Source organism: Leucoraja erinacea, chromosome 9 (assembly GCF_028641065.1).
Source record: "Leucoraja erinacea ecotype New England chromosome 9, Leri_hhj_1, whole genome shotgun sequence".
NCBI classification, from domain to species: Eukaryota; Metazoa; Chordata; class Chondrichthyes; order Rajiformes; family Rajidae; genus Leucoraja; species Leucoraja erinaceus.
Window position 1 is genome coordinate 43,972,168 of NC_073385.1, and position 22,077 is coordinate 43,994,244.

General features: G+C 43.4%; 1 protein-coding gene across 2 annotated transcripts in view; it reads left to right on the top strand.

Moving 5' to 3' along the window:
• Positions 1-22,077, top strand: part of stxbp6 (syntaxin binding protein 6 (amisyn)) — a 223,586-nt gene that overhangs the window by 153,363 nt on the left and 48,146 nt on the right. For both annotated transcript variants that reach the window (XM_055640682.1, XM_055640683.1), the window contains exons 3-4: positions 14-144; positions 10,284-10,449. In XM_055640682.1, the coding sequence (XP_055496657.1) occupies positions 14-144; positions 10,284-10,449 (297 nt within the window). The remainder of the gene's footprint in view (positions 1-13; positions 145-10,283; positions 10,450-22,077) is intronic.

The following is a 22,077-nucleotide window of genomic DNA, read 5'->3' on the forward strand; positions in this document are numbered from 1 at the left end:
TTTATTTTCGCAGTGACCAACAAGAAGCCCGCATTGGTTTCCATTACCAAGGTGAAGCAATTTGAAGGTACGACATCCTTTGTGCGAAGATCACAGTGGATGCTCGAGCAACTTCGACAAGTGAATGGCATAGACCCCAACAGGGTGAGTCGAGAGAAGCAATACTAGAATGCCATTTTTTGGCATACAAGTTTCATGTAATGTTTGACGTACTTTTTATAATTCACCATGGGGAAATTTCAAAATATATCACTTCATTTTATTATAATTGGTTTGTCTGGAGTCTGAATCAATATTCATATTCCACAACTGGAATTGAATGTGTTGGCCTATTATCTAGACTTAAAGGAGCCATTATGTTTTACCATGCTAAGCAAAGAACACCCCTATCCCCTTAATGTTCTTCCCATTTTTGGTGCTGGAGTTTAGTTGCACATAACACTAAGAAACAATTGAATGCAACATTTTGTGGTATGGAAGATGTTTATACCAGTAACATCAGTGCTTTTACGTGATATATAACATTGAATTATAATTTATATCAAACAGGTTAGCCAACATTCTACATTTCATAAAGCAAAATGGATAGTTGTAACGATCACATGACTTTATAACCTCTTTCCAATGGTCAGCAAAGTGATCGTCAGAATCCTCAATCTGCACCAAACTACTATTAATGAATTGAATGTATACTTCTGCTTATTCTGGCTTTCGCCTACACCATTTTGCTCAAAATCATAGCTGTGATCAAGTTTGGATGCAGGGATTAGCAGGATGCAAGCATTTTCCCTCAATACAGTAACATTCAGTTGCGCACAGTACCAAGAAGACTGAAATTTTGCATCATCTCCGACTTTGGAAATGATGCCCTGTATACCCAAGCATAATTCATTAATACAGTACAGCACAGGATCAGGCCCTTTGCTTACAAATCTATTCAAGATGGCGGACAGCGGGGGTGATGCGCCGTTGTGTATGGCCGCTCCTCCTGCTGTCCGTCCTTTCACCCTTTTTTATTTTTAGTCCTGTTCGTATGAAATGTTTATTGGAGGACTTCTTTTATGTGGTGGGTGGGGGAGGGGAAGGGGGAAACTATTTTAACCCCAGTTCTACCTGGTCGGAGATGCGGTTTTTCTCCGAACCGCATCTTCGTCCTCTCTGTGCGGCCTAGTCAAACTGGAGCAGCGCTGGAGCGGCGTTTCCTGCGGGGACTGCAGCTTCGACGGCGGTGTAGATGCTGGGACATCTACAAGGAGCGTGCGATGCCTTACCGGGTCGCCTTGCGGTAATCTCCGGGGCACTGTGACCGTCGACAGCACCGCGGAGCCTGGGATCCGAGATCGCCAGTGTCGGGGGTTCGGTCGGCGCGGCCTGTGAACTTTGGTCGTTGCAGTCTTCGGGGGGGAAGCGGCCGCTTCAGTCCTGGCCGCTGATGGACGTTCACCGACGCCGATGGTCCAGCTTCACGGCAGGAGGGCCTGAAGATACCGGGCTGGCTGAGGAGGCCAGATATAGGCCCCGACCTCGGGTGGACTATGAGGGGGAGAACTGGATATTTTTGGTGCCTTCCCTCACAGTGAATTCTGCTGTGGGGGGACGTTTCATGTTGATTTCTATAGTGTACTGTTTCTGTGTCTTTTTTCTTTTTCTCTTTTTTCTCTTTTTTTGATTTGTATGGATTTATTGCATTGATCTGTTCAATTAATTTAATCAATCTTTGTAAAGCACTTTGGTTCAAATACTGGTTTTGTTGAAAAGTGCTATATAAATAAATATTATTATTATTATTATTATTATTACAAAGTCTGTGCTGAACATCTTGCAAAGACCAACTCTTGTCTACCTGCATCTAATGCGTACCTCTCCATTCCCTGCATCCCATGTGCCTATCCAAAAGTCTCTCAAATGCTATTATTGTATCTGCCACCACCAACACCCCCAGAAACATATTGCAGGTACTCCCCACCGTCTGTATAAAAATAAACTTACCCCACATATATCCCTTAAACTTTGTCCCACTTGCCTTATAAGTTCATAATTCATAAGACATAGGAGCAGAATTAGGCCATTTGTCCCATCACATTTGGTCTGTCATTCAATCATGGCTGTTCTATCTCTCCCTCCCAACCCCATTCTCTCTCCTTCTCCCCTTAAACTTTGACACCCTTGCTAATCAGGAACCTATCAATCTCCGCTTTAAACATTCTCAAAACTCTGGCCTCGCAGCCATCGATGGCAACAAATTGCACTGATTCACTACCCTCTAGTTAAAAATCTTAAACCTATGTGCTCTAGAATTTGATATTTCCATCCTGGGAAAAAGGTTCCGAGTCTGTCCATGCCGCTCATAATCTGGTATGCTTCTATCATGCCTCCCCACAACCTCTGGATTGGTCCAGAGAAAACAATTCTTCTTCTAGCTGATACCTTCTAAACCAGACATCATTCTGGTAAATATCCTCTACGGCCTTTCCAGACCTCCACATCATTCAGACCTACAGACCAGCGCTACCCAGCATCTTTTTGACGAACGCCCGATCGCTCAGCAACAAGATGGACGAGCTGGAGCTGATCAATGAAGAAAACACAACTGTGCAAACCTGCTCGATTATGGTGGTAACTGAGACCTGGCTTCACGCTGGGATCCCGGGCGAGGCCATCAGTCTGGTAGGTCGCACAGCACACTGGGCCGACAGGAGCAGAGGAGGGGGGCTATGTATTTACTCCTATGACACATGGTGTACAAATGTAAACGTTGTCGTGAGACATTGTTCACCAGACATGGAGTTTATTACATTGAAATGTCGACCCTTCTACCTGCCGCGGGAGTTCACAGCTGTCGTTATTCTGGCTGTTTATATTCCACCAAGTGCCAACGTCAAGCTAGCACTGAACACCCTGCTAGCATCAATCAACAAACTACAGACTGCGCACCCTGATGGGATTTTCATCGTGGCTGGAGATTTCAACCAGGCTAATCTAAAAACTGTCCTCCCTAAATTCCACCAGCATGTCACGTGTCCGACGAGAGGTCAAAATACACTGGATCACGTGTACAGCAACATTAGAGATGGATACAAAGCCTCCTCTCTCCCTCACCTCGGCCAGTCTGACCATCTATCACTCTTTCTCACCCCGGCATACAGACCTCTCATTATGAGAACCAAGCCCAGTGTGAGAAACATAAAGACTTGGCCCGAGGGCGCTGCCGCCCAACTTCAGGACTGTTTTGAGCGCACCGATTGGGACCTGTTTGCAAACCAGGACATACATGAATATACATCCGCAGTCATGTTCTATATACAGAACTGTATCAACAACGTCACTGTCGACAGGGAGGTCAGGTGCTATCCAAACAACAAGCCATGGATGACCAGGGATGTCAGGAAACTGCTGAGGGAACGCAACTCAGCCTTTAGATCTGGCAGTGATGAATTGTACAGCACTGCCAGATCTAAACTAAAGAGAGCCATTAAGGAGGCAAAGACAACCTATGGAAGAAGGTTAGAGGAGTATTTTAACGAGAGGGACCCTCGGCGTGTCTGGCAGGGCATTCAGCAACTCACAAACTACAAGGGCAAGGGGGGGCCGATCATCAGCAGCAGTAACAACTCGCTAGCTGAGGAGCTCAACCACTTTTTCGCCCGTTTTGAGCTGAATGAGGCGGAGCTTGTACCTGCAGCCGCACCCAGCACTGACGACCTGGCACTCACTGTGAGTACGGAGGACGTCAGAAGAGCACTCCGCAGGGTCAACCCCAGGAAGGCTGCTGGCCCAGATGGCATCCCAGGGAGAGTATTGCGGGACTGTGCAAACCAGTTAGCGGAGGTTTTTAGCGACATCTTTAACCTCTCTCTGTCAACGTGCACTGTTCCTAAATGCTTTAAGACTGCTACCATCGTGCCTGTACCCAAAAAAACATCCATTACCAGCTTGAATGACTATAGACCTGTTGCTCTCACTTCAACGGTGATGAAGTGCTTTGAAGGGCTGGTCCTGGCCCACATTAAGTCCTCACTCCCATCCACCCTGGATCAGCATCAGTTTGCATATAGAGCTAATAGGTCAACGGAGGATGCCATCAACATAGCTCTACATTCTGCACTGACACATCTGGAGCGTCCTGGCTCATATGTGAGGATGGCATTTGTAGATTTTAGTTCTGCATTTAATACCATCATCCGCAGCAGAATGGTGGACAAACTGTCTGATCTGGGTGTTAATGCAAACACATGCGGATGGATTAAGGACTTTATATCAGACCGCCCACAGACTGTCAGGATGGGGTCCAATTACTCCCCAGTCCTGACGCTCAGCACAGGAGCGCCACAAGGTTGTGCGCTGAGTCCCATCTTGTATACAATATACACTTATGACTGTATACCAACACACAGTACAAACAGGATCATCAAGTTTGTGGACGACACGACTGTGGTGGGACTGATAAACAACAACGACGAGTCTGCCTACAGGGATGAAGTCCAAAAACTGACTGTCTGGTGTACCAAAAACAACCTGGTACTCAACCCATCAAAGACAAAAGAACTGGTCGTTGACTTCAGGAGGAAGAGGAGAGAGGAACCTGCTCCCTTATACATCAAAGGAGACATGGTGGAGAGAGTCACTGGCTTTAAGTTCCTGGGAATAAACATCTCCCAGGACCTCAAATGGCAAATTAACACCGTCACTCCCGTGAAGAAGTCACATCAGTGGCTGTATTTCCTGGGGTCTCTGCGGAGAGCAAACGTCTCACAGCCGCTGCTGCTGTCCTTCTACCGATGCGTCGTGGAAAGTATCCTCTCCTATGGAATCCTGGTGTGGTTTGCTAGCTGTACTGCGGCTGAGAGGAGGGCGCTGCAGGGAATTATAAAAACTGCACAGAGCATTACAAACGCCCAACTGCCCTCCTTGGATAATATATATATGTAGGGCCCGATGCTTACGCCAGGCCACAAACATCAAGCAGGACACATCCCACCCTGCCAACCACCTTTTCACTCTGCTACCCTCTGGGAGGCGATTCAGGTCTCTGAAGGCTCGCACTGGTAGACTAAAAAATAGTTTCTACCCATGTGCGATAAAAGAGCTTAATTCCAACAGAGAACACTGGGGAAGCAAAATGTAATTCCAAGAAATGTCGCCAAATTCTTTTTAATTCGTTTTAAATACTTATTTATTATTTTACTAATAAGTGTACATATGTGTCAATGGTTGTCGTGTTTGTATTTTTTATTTATTTTTTTATAACCGGAGGAGATGTAATGGAATTTCGTTGCACAGTATTGTGCAATGACAATAAACGTATTCATTCATCCATTCATTCATTCCTGTATTGGGTGACCAGGACTGCATGCAATGCTCCAAATGTAGCCTAACCAAAGTCCTATAAAGCTGCATCATAGCTTCCTGACTCAATGCCTACAAAGGCTCGAATAGTTGGTCCCAGAGCCCTGGATCACAACCTCAGGGTAAAGGGTGTACCATTTAGTACTGAGATCAGAAAAAAAATTGTCACCAAGAGTGTGATGAAGCTGTGGAATTCTCTGTGGAAGCCAAGTTGTTCAATCTATTCAAGGAGGAGATGGGTATATATTTTTTTAATGCAAAACTGATATATGGAGAACACAAGAACAAAGTACAGGTGCACAACCTTTTATCCGAAAGCCTTGGGACCAGACACTTTTCGTAATTCAGAATTTTTCGGTTTTCGGAATGGAAGATTTTAGCGTAGATTTTAACGGCTGGCTCAGTGGTAGAGTGCTCGGCTCGTATCCGTAAGGTCGCGAGTTTGCGCCTCGATCCCGGCAGTTACTCGATCGCGAGTTTGAGTCTTCAATGTAGGTTTTTCTTGCAGAACAGGAGAGAATAGGGAGGGTTAGGCTGGGATCCTTCTCTGCGAGATGATCTTAGTGCGGGAGACAAGTGTAGGAGAGGTGTACTGACTGTGTGGGCAGAACTTTGGAAGTGATTGCCCACCATTCTCAAAAGCCGCTGTGTCTTCCTGTCCCTCCAACTCCAGAGGAATCCGCTCCCCGATGGGCCGCTACGGCGACAAGTGGCAGTTCACCCACAGCCCGAGCTGCGGCCCCTCATCCGCAACCCGGGTTCCTCTGGAGTTGGAGCGGGGCTGGGCTAGAGTTGCTGCTGGCTGTGAGTCTCTGGGATCTCCGTGCTTGCAGTCGGTGTCCCGTTGGTCCTGACGTCTCCGGTCACCCCTCTGGAATGGAGCTGAGACTGGGAACTGTACCGCCCTTGCCCCCTCCCTCTGCAACTGCAAACATCCCCACAGTTCCCAGTCTCAGCTCCTGTACAGGGGGGTGGCCGGAGACGTCACAGCCCGAGCCATCAGCTTCTGTCCCTACGGGGACAGCGGGGAGCGTGTTCCTCTGGAATTGGAACGGGGCTGGCTGTGGGTCTCTGGGTTCTCCGTGCTTGCAGTGGGCCTGGGGGCCGGTGTCCCGTTGGTCCTGACATCTCCGGTGATTGGCACTAGCTCCGACGTGAAGACAGTGCAAAGCCCCCGCGCGGGTGCAATGAGCGGGGAGCTGGAGAGGGGAGGGAAGGGGTCACACACATGGCCGGGAAGTAGAGGGGTGTAGGTGGGGTGAAACTGAAGGGAGCGACAATTTGCTGCTGCCAGCCCGCTGAGTTAAAAAAGTTCCCACGCAAGACTCACGATACACTGTGTATCGTGAGTCTACCGTGGGAACTTTTTAACCTCAGCGGGCAGGCAGCAGCAGATTGTCAATTATTAACCCTCCCGCGCAATATACCTTCACCTTCTCTTTTATGAATGGGGCTTTAGTTCCCCTTTCTTCGAGAACCGACCGGAGGTTCCGCTGTCACCTCTGCGGGCCGCCCTCGGTGAACGTTTTCAAGGACCTTTTTTCAAGGACTGAAAAAATGTCGCTATTCGAAGGTTTTCGTTATTTGGATCTTCGGATAAAAGGTTGTGCACCTGTACTAAAGTGGGTGATCATATTGAACAATGGGGCAGCCCAGGAGGGTTGAACAACAAACTCCTATTCCTATTGTCTACATTCCTATAATCCTTCTACCAGCTCTTTTAAGTCTTTACCTCCTGGTTTTAGATTCCTCTGCAAAGGAAAATGGTTCCTTGCTATTTACATTATCGAGACATTTTTTGTAATTCTATGCATCATACTTAAATCTCTGCAAAGCCTCTGTTGCAAATCTAACAGTCTTAGAAATGTCATTGTAAATCTCCACAAGCTCTGTACTGGAATCACATTTGTTCCCTAATGTTGTTCCAAATACAACCTCTAGCTGCGGTCCGGAGACACTAGTTCATAAGTTCTAGGAGCAGAATTAGGCCTTTAGGCCTATCAAGTCTACTCCACCATTCAATTATGGCTGATCTGTCTTTCCCTCTCAACCTCATTCTCCTGCCTTCTCCCCATAACTCCTGACACCCTTAGTAATCAAGAATATGTCAATCTCCCGCCTTAAAAATATACATTTACATTGCCTCCACAGCCTTCATGTCATCCCTGGGCCACATTGAATAAGATGACTTTTCACTATGGTCTGTCACTTTCATAGTCGCCACTCATTATTTCAATTTCCCAGCAACCTTGGCTGGCTACTACCTCTAGCCTCCAGAAGTTTCCCCATTCCTGACTTGCTTTTCCAGTGGCATAAACTCTTCATTGCTGATTGCTCTTCAGTTTCTTATTGTTCTTTGCCTGTTCAATATTTTTCAATTCTCTAACACTGCGTTCATAGATTTTTGGGAGAAGAAAGCAGGACACTTGTATGGTTAACTCTTTCTAAGGTCTGGCATGAAGATAGTGGGCACCATGGCCTATGTCACTGTGAAATTCTGGTTTTATATGGAATTGCAACCAAAATCATGGAATTAACAGGAGGGTTGAATGTTCCAATCATCATTGTCTTTGTTCATTATCAATGAATGTCCTTTCCTTGTAACCTCGGAGATCTTGTTTCGTTAAGTACTGATCCAGTTCTATTCTGAAGGCCACAGCTGAGCCACCCTCCATCTGTCTGTCAGTCAATGCATTCCAGATTGTGAACTCTCACTGCATTGAAAACAAAATCTCCGGGTGTTGCCTTTGGTTTTGGTTCATCTCAAGGCCTGCAGTATTTCATAAAGCAGGTTGGAGTCGGTCATGAAGTCTCTTGAGCCTTCTCCGCTAATCAAAATCGGGGCTGAACCTCTAAATCATTCTTATTTTCTTGTCCTGTTCCATGTTCCTTGATTTCCCCCAGTGGCCAACCATCTCTCAGCTTCAATCTTGTATATATTCTTCAACTGAACTCTGTGTGCACTGCAGCTGCCAGTTATCAGCTTGCACTCTCTGCTTATTATGCCCCTAAAATGGAATTCTAAACAATTGTCTTAATTGTAAAACTGGATTTTACTGAATCATTTATTAATTAAAATACTCTATTGACAAATCTGAACATAATTTACGTTGGGACAAAGACGCAGGCCTGTTCAAATATATTAGCTCTGCATCTCGTAACACTTATTTTTGTGGAAATCTGTCATCATTTCTGAAATGCTGTCCCTGGAATTATGCACTGTGACCAGATATTGTTTTGTTGCAGCATGACTTTCAGCAATTTATGTTCTGTTTTTCATGTTTCTTTAATACCAAACTACCATCCTTTAATCTTTTGGATTCTTTTTGTACATGATGTAACAATGTATATTTGGCTTCCTAAATCTGTATTGAACTTCAATGCGTCTGTACTTGTGTATTTAGTATTTTTATATTATATTTAGTATATTTATTTAGTATTTTTAAATATCTTTTGCTTCCAACAGATTAATGTGTCTTTTTATTTTTACTATCAAAGTTATCTAATCATTTTAAGCCTCTGTTTACAGTACCTAGTTACAGACACCTAACCTAGAAATGTTTGTCTTTCTATGTTTCTCTGAGTTATACAGATAATTGAAAATTATCTAGATTTTGCTGTACTCTGAAGGCCTCAGTGAAAAATTAAATGTTAGGAGTGTGCAATCTCATTCCTTATTAAGAATGAGATACTGCAGAACTCTGGGGAAAATTTTAGTGCAATAAAATGACAACTTGCAATTTTCTTTCAAGGAGCTAGCATTGATGTGAAGGTCTTATGGCCTCCCGAGCTATTACAGATATTCTTTAACTTTTTGTTTTTCTCTCCTTGAATCCTATGTCAAATTTTCTTTTTTTGTATGTCTCTCTGAGGATTATTTAATCTGGTTTGGTTGAAATGGTTACCTGTCTCTTCAGCTGCTCACAAACTACATCTCCTTACATCCCTGCAGTCCAAGAGTCATATAGCTTGAAAACAGACCCTTTGGCCCAACTCATCCATGCTGACCATGAACTCCATCTAGACTTGTCCTATTTGCCTGTGTTTGAGCTATATCCCTCTAAACTTGTTCTATCCATTTTGCCATCGATATGTACTTGCCCCACACCTTCCTCTGTCAACTTTTTCCCTATATATTTCAGGCCCTGTGAAATTGCCCGTTAGGTTCCTATTTAATCATCCCCCTTTCACCTTAAATGTATGGCTTCTTAGGGTAGTCTGATTTTCCTCTGGGCTGGGAAAAATACTCTGTGCACCCTATCTACCTCCCTCATGATTTTATACATGTCTATGAGATTATAAAGATAGCAAAGAAAGTATACGGTATAGTTGCCTTCATGGGTTGGGCATTGGAATCAGGAAGTCATGATGCAGGTTTATAGGTGTTCGGTTAGATCGTATTTGGAGTATTGCATGCAGTTCTGGTCACCGCATTACAGGAATGATGTGGAGCTTTGTAAAGGGTGCAGAGGAAACTTACCAGAATGATGCCTGAATCCTGACCTGTAGTGAATAGACTTGGGCTCAACAATGATATCCCCATGGTCCATGATTTCTAATTTGAAGACTTGTCCATTTTCCCTTTATAGTCTGTCTTCTACTGTCCAATCACTTTTCTCACCAAGCCGATAATACGTCCTCAGTTCAGTGAACTTGCATTTCAGATAAATCTTCATTGTGGTTCCTTAGAGAAGGCCTGACAATCTCTTCCTATTGCTAATCTATTGATCAAATGTTTAAATCAGTAAAAATTATAAAGATTATTGTTCCACAGGGGCTGCTTGTGCAGGAGTGACATTAGCAATCCTTGCATGTTACAAACTAATCAGATGAAAGTTGTTCTTCATTTCAGACTGTGCATGTATAGAGCATTGTTGGTTCACTTTGTGCATTGGCATTGTTTCAACACAGTCAATTTCTTATCTATTTTCTTTCAGGATTGTGCGGAATTCGATCTTGTGTTTGAAAACGCCTTTGACCAGTGGGTTGCAAGCACGGCCTCCGAGAAATGTACATTCTTTCAAATCCTTCACAATATTTCTCAGCGATATCTTTCAGACAGGAAGCCAGAGTTCATTAATTGCCAATCTAAAGTGTTGGGTGGTAAGTCTGCATTTGTTATACTGTGATTGTCTTCAAATCTGTAACTTTCAATACAATTATCTTCTAATTGAATTGTGATTAAAGACAAAGATACTATCTGAAAATGTCTTCACAGCTAAGGATTCCAAGGTGATTATAGTACACAGCAGGGAAAATAATTTGCTTGACTTAAAATCTCCTACACCCATCAGATTGCTTAATGCAATGCCTGGTTCCGTTCCACTTGCAATCATGAGCATTGTTTTCAAATGTTGAAATGTTTGCATGATTCTGTCGCAAGAAAAACAGTTAACATTTCCGCCCTGTAGCATCTCATTAGAACCGTGAAAAGTTAGGAAACATAGATGATTAAAGGTATCTCTACGTCGCAATCTTGTTCATCATATACTGAAAAAAAATTGGATGAGAATGTACAAGGCATGGCTATTAAGTTTGTAGATGGCACAAAAATAGGAGGTATTATAGGCAGTGAAGAAGGTTGTCAAAAATTACAGCTGGATCTTAAGTGGGCCAAGAAATGACAAATTACATTCAATTCATATAAGTGTGAGGTGTTGCATTTTGGGAAGTCAAACTAAGGTAAGACTTTCATAGTGAATGGTAAAGCCGAAGCAAGAACGGAACTCGTTATGAAAACATGGAGGGGACGGGGGACACAATTATTTGGCGGCCGCGCGCGCATGCGCACACTCACACACACACACGCGCGAAGCTTCGGAGGCTCAATCTCAACTCTGCCTGTCTCACCGGGTTAACTACAGCCCTGTCTGGACTGACGGGATACGAGCGTTGCTTCTCCACACTGACCATATTTCCCGCAAGTCCAGGGAGGTTAACCTAGCGGGCCAGGCAGAGTCTGACTGCCAACCTCTCTGGCCCGTGTGGGGGGGTGGGGGGTGCACTCGGAACAGCGCCGGAGACCCGGCTGGGATCGATCCTGACTGCGGATGAGGCGCAGGTCTGTGCCACGTCTCCCTCCTGCAATCGCCGCGCTCTATCCTCAGTCCCTCCCCCCCACTCCTCCCTTCTCCAATCATCGCGCCCTTGATCAGCAGATCCACCCCCACTGCCTCGCGGAAAGCGGAGATTTTTAAATCGGGATCACAAAAACTTGGGGGGGGATGTCCCCCACCTCTCAAAACATGGGGGGGGGGGGGGGGGGGGGGGGGGGGGGGGACATGTCCCCTCTGGCCCCCCCGGGTTTTCCGCCCCTGAGCCGAAGGGAGTGTTGTAGAACAGAGGGACCAGGTAGTATAAGGTAAGCACAAAATGCTGGAGTAACTCAGCAGGTGAGGCAGCATCTCTGGAATGGGTGATGTTTCGGGTCGATACCCTTCTTTAGACTGATCAGGTAGTACAACTACATTGGTTTATTCTTAACACATATACCGAGATAAAACTTTGTTTTGCATGCTATCCAGTCAAATAGTACCATACACGAGTACACTCCAGCCAGTCACTTAAGAAGCAAACAGGTAGCGCAAAGAGAAAAATAACCACAGTGCAGCTTTTCTTTCTATAGTGTTACAACTCTTTGGTAATTCAGGTAAAACTGGTTGCATCACCATGAATTTGGTGTCACAGGTAGACATGAGGATGAAGAAGACATTGGGCATGCTGGGATTCATTAGTCATGGCATTGAGTAGAGGAGTTAGGTCGTTATGTTGCAGTCGTACAATACATTGGTGATGGTGCCATTAGAGTATGGTGAGCAGTCGATTACCCTGCTACAGGAATGACACCATTCAATTTGAAAAAGTGCAAAGAAGATTAACGAGAATGTTGGCAGGACTCAAGGAACTGAGTTATAGGGAGAGTTTTGGTAGGTTAGGACTTTATTCCTTGGAGCGATGTAAACTTAAGAGGTGATCATAAAGTGGTGATAAAATCATAGGGGAACTGTTGAGGTGAATCCACAGAGGAGAGTTAATGGGCTTGAGAAAAGCACTGTAATTGAGAAAGGCTGCACAGTTGTTAGGTGAAGTTGGATAAATATTGTTGGCACAACAGTTGTGGAACATTGAAATACTGGATGAAGGAAGGAATGGTTGACAGCGCTATCTTTATGAAATAGCAAATGGAAGGTAAGAGGCCTTGTTAGATGCAATATTAAACCAAAATGGACAGGCAGTCAAAAAACTTTATGTGATGCCAAATTATATAAAGAAAATTGGAGAATTCATGTCGAGTTTATTGGCAGATGGACAAGTATGGTGACATACAGATACAATGAAAAATGTCCTTGCAGCAACATCACAAGCTCAGACCTTACACAAAAATATAAAACAAGTGTTGGAGTAACTCAGTAGTTAGGTAGCATTTGTGGAAGTCATGAATAGGCGATATTTCAGGTTGGGATCCTTCAGGCTTCTTAAGAAGGGTCCTGACCTGAAATATCATTTATCCATGCTCTCCAGAGATAATGCCTGGCTGAGTTACTCCACCACTTTATGGATTTTCTTTGTGTAAACTAGCATCTGCAGTTTCTTATTTCTGCACAAAAAATAAATTATATATAAATGACACGCATTTTACAAGACAAAAATAAAAAGACTGCAATAAAGAAAGCATAAATGCAAATCACAATTGGAAAACAAGTTTGTGACAGTGTAAGAGATAGTCCATGGTGTTCTGTTGCTCAATTAGGATTATGCAGGTGGTTCAAGAAGGTAGATGTAGAAAAGTAACTGTTCCTGAATCTGGTGGTCCAGGTCTTCAGGTTTCTGTGTCTCCTGCCCAACAGTAGCAGAGGGCACGATCCAGATGATGGGGATCATTGATGATTGCAGGCACATTCTTGATGTGGTACTTTGTGTACATGCTTTTGATGGTGGGCCGAGCCCACCACTCTCAGCAGCCTCTTATGTTTGTGTGTGCTGTGATTGCCTACTGTGCATCCAGTTATGATTTTTTTCCATTCTGCATGTGCAAGTTTTTTTTAATCGTCTTTACTGAATCTCTTTAAACTTTTAACAAAGTAATGGTGCTGGCGCACCTTATTTGTGATTCCATCTGGGTGCTGGGTCCAGAACAGGTCACCATGATGTTAATGCCCTGGAAGCATAAAAGTCCGAGAAGTAGTGATCAAATAGTGTGCTGCTCTTTGAAACCGTGCATCCAGCTCTGTTCCCCTAGGAATGCGATAATCTAGTGCTGGAGGGGGTCCAATGGACAATTGTTTGGTTGGTTCCTTAAATCAGGGGATTGAATAATGTGGATGTGTGAGAGAAATGTTGACTTTCCAGCCTGAAAGGCAGCTTTTCATCTTGTGAGTTATGAAAGATTTATTACCATATAAAAGCGAGATTAATATATGGATTCAACTTTTAGACGTGTACAGTGGTGGCAGAAGCCCTTGAAATATTACAAATAATTAAATAGTTCTCATGGGGTTTGCTGAGACCTTGCCTTTCTCGATACTTGCACATCAAATGAGCCAAGTGGTATTCCTTTGGCACAGTTATGATGTGAATTTATGATTCTTGAATCAATTGTTTCTGCTCTGAAAGTTGCCTATTTGCAGCAGCGTCAAAAGCCAATTGAGACCCGTAAATCAATATCTCTGTAGAATGCACGGGTAAATTGGGAAATGCTTTTGAAATGCACGAAGTGCACTCTAGCCCGTATGGAATAGACAATTGCTATACATCCTCCCTCCCGCCTCAATGTTTGGGTAGGTTTCATGCCCATAAGGTACATTTACTTTGTCAACAGCTGGGACACTCTTGTGTTTATCAGGGTCTGAAGAGGCAAGGAAGTAATTCATATTTGGATTCTATTTGTTTGGCTCAGTGTGCAAACTCCATTATTTTCGATAGGTATTCAACAGAAGTGGCAATAAAATGTGATATTAGTATATTATTCATTATTATTCATTTTGTATATCAATAATATATGTGAAGTGTCAAAAACTGTTGAAACTAATTCTCTTCGCTGATGATACTAACTTACTCTGCTGTGGAGACAACTTGGAACAGCTCCTGGATAGTATGGAAAAGGAATTGAGCAGGATGAAGATCTGGTTTGATGAAAATAAACTCACATTGAATTTAAGTAAAACAAAATTCATAATATTTGGAAATCGATCAACCAACACAGAGAAAAAGCTCATGATAAATGGCACAGAAATAGAAAGAGTATCTGAAATAAAATTTCTTGGAATATTAATTGACAACAAATTAACTTGGAAACCTCACATAAATTATATTAAAGCCAAAATATCCAAATCAATTGCAATACTGAATAAAGCCAGAGACCTACTAAATCAAGCCTCCCTGTATATGTTGTACTGCTCCCACATACTCCCATACATGATCTACTGTGTGGAGGTATGGGGGAACACATACAAAACAAATACACATCCAATCTTCATCCTCCAAAAAAGAGCAATATGAATTATACATAAAACCACCTACAGCCAATCAACAAAACCATTATTTACCAGACTAAAAACATTAAAATTTCAAGATCTGACAGGTTATAAAACTATCCAAATTATGTTCAAAGCAGCTAATCAGCAATTGCCTTGTAATATCCAGGGGTTGTTCCAACGGAGAGAAAGCAAACACAACCTGAGAGGAACCTATATATTCGAAAAACCGGCAATAAGTACTAATGCAAAACTCCATTGTGTTACAGCAAAGGGTGTTAGTCTCCGGAATAATTGCCATGATGAGCTGAAAAAATGTAAGACTCTATTCAAACTAAAAACACTCTTCAGAAACAAAAGATTGAATGGTTATGAGCTGGACCAGTGATCTTCTTTTCTGTTTGATTATTTCTTGTTTGTGGACTGTTCAACAGATTTTGGGTCCATTTGTTCCCATTATTCTGTTTTTCCATGGAAATGTATAGAAAATAAGAGGGGGTAGGACCAGAAAAGTTTTCGAACTTCTTCTTACCCCTTTTGAACATGAACGATATTATTTGTATTATTTGAGTTACTTATTTTTTTGTTTTCCTTTGTGTTTTATTTTCTTCTTTTTTTATTGCTTACAAGTTTATTTGTGTTTGTATTTTTTAACATGTTCAATAAATTAATAAAGTAAAGTAAAAGTAAAGTAAAATATTTCCTTCCAGGCAATGCACTCAAGTGGACCTCTTCAAACTTTGTATGTTTTTAGAATATTCCTTTCAGTTTGACTTTGACAAGATCAGGAAGTGCCATTTTGTGTTCAAACAGTACTGAAGGACAGTTCTTATCTGAACATTAATTGTGAATAATAATTTAACATGTACTATGTTTCATTGTGAGGACTCGTATATCCAGAGTAGTGGAGCAGACATTGAAGCAGCATAATGCCATTAAGTTGGCAGAGAAGATTGAGGATCAAAACCCCAGCGTGCAGCAAACTCCTTGAAGTGTTGGCTGGTAAATTGACTGCCGTAAGCACGGAGCTCAGTGGTCTGCAAAATGGCGAGCAAGCTTCGAAACTACCCCGCGAGAAGTGGGGCTACTAAGAAAATCAATGTCAAACCATCCACAATACGAATCGACAAGTACCAGGTACTGCTTGCCATGCCATTCTAATATGTCAGTTGCCACTGTAGGCCACGGGAGAGCAGGAGCCGGATGTGAAATAAGTGGTTGCTTTTGTTGATGAGGTGCCAAACTGTTACACACTGCACAGGACGCCACATTCTCGGTAATGTATTCGGCCATGCCAGGCCAGTAAAACATGTTTCTTGCCCGTAGGACGGTGGCTTCAGCGCCTGGGTGCCCTGCATGGACAGCGTCAAAATACTTGCTGTGCAGAGAAGCAGGGACCACAGCCTTATGTCCTTTTACAATAATGCCATCCTGCAGCACTAGCTCATCATGGACGGCAAAGAAAGGTCGAACTGGCAGCTGAACGTTGTAGTGTTTGTCTGGCCAGCCACGTTTAATGACGGAGGCGAGTGACCGTAAGGTACTGTCAGCAGCAGTGTGGGCAACCAAATCCTCCACACAGTATGAGAGAATAAAGGACACCGTCATTACGATAAAGTAAATCATCAGAGGTTGGTGCATGGACATTACTCTCTAAAGGGTTACATTTCCAGGGTGCACACGCCAGTAGAGAGTGTCAGTCATAGTGCCAGGCACAGGCAACAGCTTATCCTTACTGCCATGTGCGCCTTGTTGGTCACAAGTCAGTGTGACTGGTCGTTTAGGATCAATACAATACAATACAATACAAATTTATTATCATTTGAGCCCCAGTGAGACTCAAACGAAATGCTGTTTCCGCGCCATGGACAAAGGCACTGTCTTGAATCATAGTTAAATTCACACAAAGATGCTGATCCACTGTGATGGTGGTCAGTCTTTTCAATCCCCGTTACCGTTTGTCCAAAAGATGAAAGTCCCACGGCCATTTTGCCGCGACGAAAACAACCGCCCAGTAGCCCGGTCTAGTCCAAGGTTGGAACCCCCACGGGCGATGGTTGTCCCACGGCCTGTGTCGGGGTGATGTTCATAGTGCGCGAGGCACAGGCGTGACACCGGCTGGAGAAGCCGCGTTACGGGTGCTCCGGGAAACGGTCCTCTCTCTCTCTCTCCTCCCGACCTGGTCCGCGTTGTGAAGCATCACAAGTCAGTGTGACTGGTCGTTTGGATCAAAATAAGCGAGACTAGGAGCACAAGACATCTGCTGCTTAAGAGTATCGAACACCCTCTGCTGTTGCTCGTGCCAGGTCCAAGCAGTGTCTTTGTGTGTAAGCTGGCACAATGGGGATGATATTTCACTGAAGTCCGGAATAAATTTGCTCAAGTAGTTCACCATGCCAAGGAATCTTTGTAGACCGAGCACGTTTGTGGGTGTTGGGAGCTCGTTGATGGCACTGGTTTTCACCGGATCAGTTTTTAGGCCTATGTATTTCACCTCAATTACCCTGAATTTGCATTTTTTAGGGTTTAGCTTGTGGTTAATGGCCATGGCGCGATCCAGGACCTTTGTCAGATTAGCATCGTGTTCTTCGACAGTTCGTCCAGCAACGAGGATGTCGTCCACTACAATGGAGCATGGGTAAACCGCAAACAACTGCTTCATAGCTTGTTGAAACACTTTACTGGCAGAGCTTATGCCAAAAGGCATACGAAGAAATCTGTATGGCCCGAATGGTGTGCTGAAGGTGGTTAACTTGGAAGAGTTGTGTTCCAGCGAAATCTGCCAGAATGAACTCTTGGCATCTAGTACAGTGAATACAGTTGCCTCAGCCATCTGCGCTACAATCTTGTCTACAGTGCCCATGGGATAGTGAGGTCATGTAATGGCTGTGTTTAAGTCCTTAAGGTTGATACAAATCCGTATTTCTTCTTTATTCTTCTTCGTTGCCACAACCATGGTGGAGACCCAATCTGAGGGGTCAGCGATGGGAACAATCACACCTAGAGACACCATTCTGTTGAGTTCACTTTGAACACGGACAACTGGGATTATCTCAGGGTTAATGGAAATTGTGTACTTGACAGGCAGCCTGCCCAGCTTGTCGTCAAACAAAGTTTTGTATTGTGTCAGTATTTGTTGGCTAAAGTTACAGGTTGTAGTCAGATGACAAACAGAAGGGCTGAAAGTGACAAGTCCCTGGTCGTAATAAGCGTTGGCACCCAGCAGAGACGGCACATCCTCATAAACAACATAGAAACTCAGGTTGTGGATATGTGAGTTAAGACAGCGTAACTCGACTTGGCCGATAGGGTGCACTGGACCTCCTGCAAATGGGAGAAGGGAGGCAGCTGTAGAAGTGAATGTCTCTGTTTTTCGTAACTTTTTGAACACAGCTAGACAGATCACATTACATCTGGCCCCAATGTCAACTTTCGGATAAAAATTCTTGCCTTTAATGAGCAAAGCGACCTTGGGGTCTAGTTGTTTGTGTATTGAGTCAGTCAGGGAATGCACATCCAAGTTAAAACCTTCGCTAGCAACCTGAAAATTCGTGGGAGCTGGTTGAGAGCATTCCGAGAGCAAGTTCTCATGGCCAAGTGAATTAACAGATTGCCTTGTTTGAAGTCTGTTGCTATGCGAGCGGCAGCATTTGAAGAAATTATTCCTTTTGTTACAAAATCGACATAATTTTCCATACGCAGGGCAACGGTCATGAGCAGCAGCGTGCGAACCCCCACAGTTAAAACAATTGTCTATTAGTCTCACGATAGAGTTGTCGGGCACTTGAGGAGAACGGTGTGCGATTTGATAAGACATGCCGGCAACATTAATTTCACGACCTGCAGAGTGCCCACGACAGCGGTTTTCAGCAGTCTCTAGAGTAAGCTCAGCATCCCGCAGTAACTCGTCACGTAATTTATCGTTGCGAACACCATAGACCAAACGGTCACGGACCAGGCTATCACATATATCCCTGAAATCGCATCGACTGGCAATGTGCTTCAAGGCACTGACATACATCTCCACAGGTTCACCCTGTCTCTGGCTTCGGTAAAAGAACAAATGCCTCTCCATGACCAAGTTAGTGCGTAACTCACATAACTATCGGAATTTACGTAGTAGGCAATCAGGGTCACGTTCGACACGGACTAGAAGGGCCGAGATGGCCTGTTTCCGTGCTGTAATTGTTATATGGTTACATGGATAGACTCAGTGGAAGCGATCTGGACACCAGCCGGGTCAAACCTAGTTGGTTCATAACAAAATCTTCTGGCACGTCGAGCAGCATCTGTGCCTGCTCGATTAAGAAGAATTGATGCTCGAACACCGGGAGCAGCAGTAGGGTGAGCTGCTTCAATGTAAATTGAGAAATCTTCTTCAAATATGCGCCACCGTTCTGCGAGGTCTTTGTAAAACACCAGGACCTCTGGTTTTCTGAAAACCGAAGGCATAGTAATATATACTGGAGAAAACAACAAACTAAAATAAAAGCAATATAATTAAGCAAGGAATGACTCCGTACACTCTGACACCATGTCGAGCTTCTGCTGTTGGAATAACTTAGGTCGCACACAGATACTTTATTAGCGTTGCAGCACAGGTAACTTCATATTAATACGTAACACAAGACTGAGGGAGGAAGGGCTGAGAGCTTTCTGTTAAACTAGTGGGCGTAGCTACAAAGTATGACATAACATGAGTGATACTGATCTACAATAGGCTAGGATTTATTAGTAAGACTTTGTTGAAATGGAGAGGGAGAGTGCAACTGATGCATCGATTTTTCTGCGTAGATTTGGTTCTTGCTGCTAGATTTCTAAAGTGGAATTTGTCTATAATCCCAGCCAATGGGCCGAGTGGGTACTTAAACAATGATGCTCTACTTTCTACTTTGCACCAAAATTGCCTCATTATAATAAATGACCAGTTTAGATAGGCAATAAGAACTTAATTCAGAGGGTACAGTAGCTTATTTCTCAGTTAATTGGATAATATTTTTCTTCTTAAACCTGTCTTATAAATCAATGCTGAAGGAGTGTCCAGCTCATTCGCAACCAGCAGCTTTGTATAAGGCAGCTAAATGCTTTCTTTTCAGAAAGCTTCTGTGATGCTTTAACATAATGACGCACTCCTGCCAACAGAAGATTTGCAACTTTTTATTTAATGCAGACAGACGGCATTTTTTTAATTTTTTCTCTGTTGCTCAAATGTACTAGATGATAGATCATATGAGGAAGAAAAAAAGACACTATTTTGCTTCTCAGCACTGCCCTAAAGATGTTGCAGAAAGAAACATCTGGGAATCAAAATCTTTGAATGCGGACGGATAGGTTAATACAATATAGCTTTTTATTGTATTAGAGCTACAGCTTGGAAAAGGGGCCTTTCAGCCCACTGATTCCACGCTGTCCCACAATCACCAGTAGTTCTATTCTACATACTAGGGACAATTTACAGAAGCCAATTAATCTACAAACCTGCATGTCTTTGGAATGTGGGAGGAAATCTGAGCACCTGGAGAAAACCCATGTGGTCACAGGGAGAACATGCAAACATTGTACAGACAGCGCCCTTAGTAAGTATCAAACCTGGGTCTTTGGCGCTATAAGGCAGCAACTCTACCACTGCACTACTGTGCTGCCTCAATATAGTTTAATATAGTCAATTAAATATTACAATACTCATCTTTTACAACTAAAGAGTACAGAGGAGATATTGAATCCCAGTTGGAGTGTCATGCTTAATTCAGGGAACCCTACTTGAGCATGGATGTGAAGGCTTAGCAGAAGCCAGAAGGAATGGATCTACATAATTGGTTCCAGGGATAGAATAACCACGTGGGGAAACTGGAGTTCTGCGGAGAAGTCTGGCAGATTTGTTGGAGCCGTTTCAAAATCATAGAGTTTAAATTGAGTAAAGTTTAATTTCCATTGGCCGAGAGATCAATAACCAGATTTAATGCAATTGAAGAAAGAACCAGAGACAATTTGCAGAAATATGCACTTTGGTGGGGATATTGAATGCACAACCTAATAACTGGTAAAAACTGAGTGGGTGTTAACTTTGAAATGGGAATTAGAGAAGTATTTAAAGGAGAAAAGGTTGTAGGCAATTCGGAAAGAGGGGAATGGGCCCAGAATTTTCTTAAGAAGACTAAGCACAGATTTGATAAGCTGCAGGACATGTACTATGCAATTATTTTATTATGTCAGATATTTTATATAAAAGCAGTCTGCAATGTATTAGATTTCTTCAAAAAAAAAAAATCCTGAGTGATATATGAAGTGACTGTGCCAGATCTTTGTTCCCAGTTCCTGTTGGAAATGCACCACGTCAGTGCTGACACCTTTTCCTGAAGGTCATTCTGATACCGGTGCAAATGATGGTTGATGGTGCCTGGCTATGTTATTTTTTCTTTTATTTCAATGTTACTATAAGCAGTGATAAGGAAGTGACTTTTCGCTTGAAAAGAGAGCGACATGGATTTCAGGCAGAGGCGGTGGGGGAAAGTGGTTACCCTTGATTGCCGTCACTGCTCCCTGGATGGCTGCTCCCCCTAGTTGGCGCCTTCATACTAGTTGCATGGGGAAACCCATTTGTTTCTCGTCCACCACTCGATAGTCACATACACCGCTCCGATATTGTAAAGCATGGAGAAATTGAAGAGCAGTAGTCTGGGTGACAGAATCTCTGCAAAGTATAAATGGAACTGCCAAACTAGACAAAATTAAAACATGTTTCGAGTTCATGGTACTTTCTGATAAAGGTATTTTTTAATATATATTGTGGTGTTGATATATGACCTGTCTTCAGAAGGGTAGTGACTATAACAAGACTTGTTTATAAGAGCGCTGGCAGGAAATTGAAAGAATTATGAGTGATGTGTTTCAGTGAGACTTACCCAGCTGTGGCCAATAGAGCAGTGATGAGCCCCTGCAGGGAAGGGGAAGTGGCAGTCGTAACCATATGCACAGCATAGGCAATAACAAACTGAAAGAATGACATTGAATTTGATGGCACATTCTGCTTTCTTATTGCTGCTTTGCGAAGTATTTCATTTTACTAAGTTCCAAAACAGCAGAGATTGAAATCCTTGAGGTTTTTCCGAAGGGATAATCGCACTGAACTCTGGAAGTCACTGGGTACATTACCAATGTGATATTGCAATATTTGTGTCTTACCTGCAATGTGCAGAGCAACAATCTCATCCTTGCACAGATGACTGTGCTACATTGTATTCCCAACATTCCCGCTGTG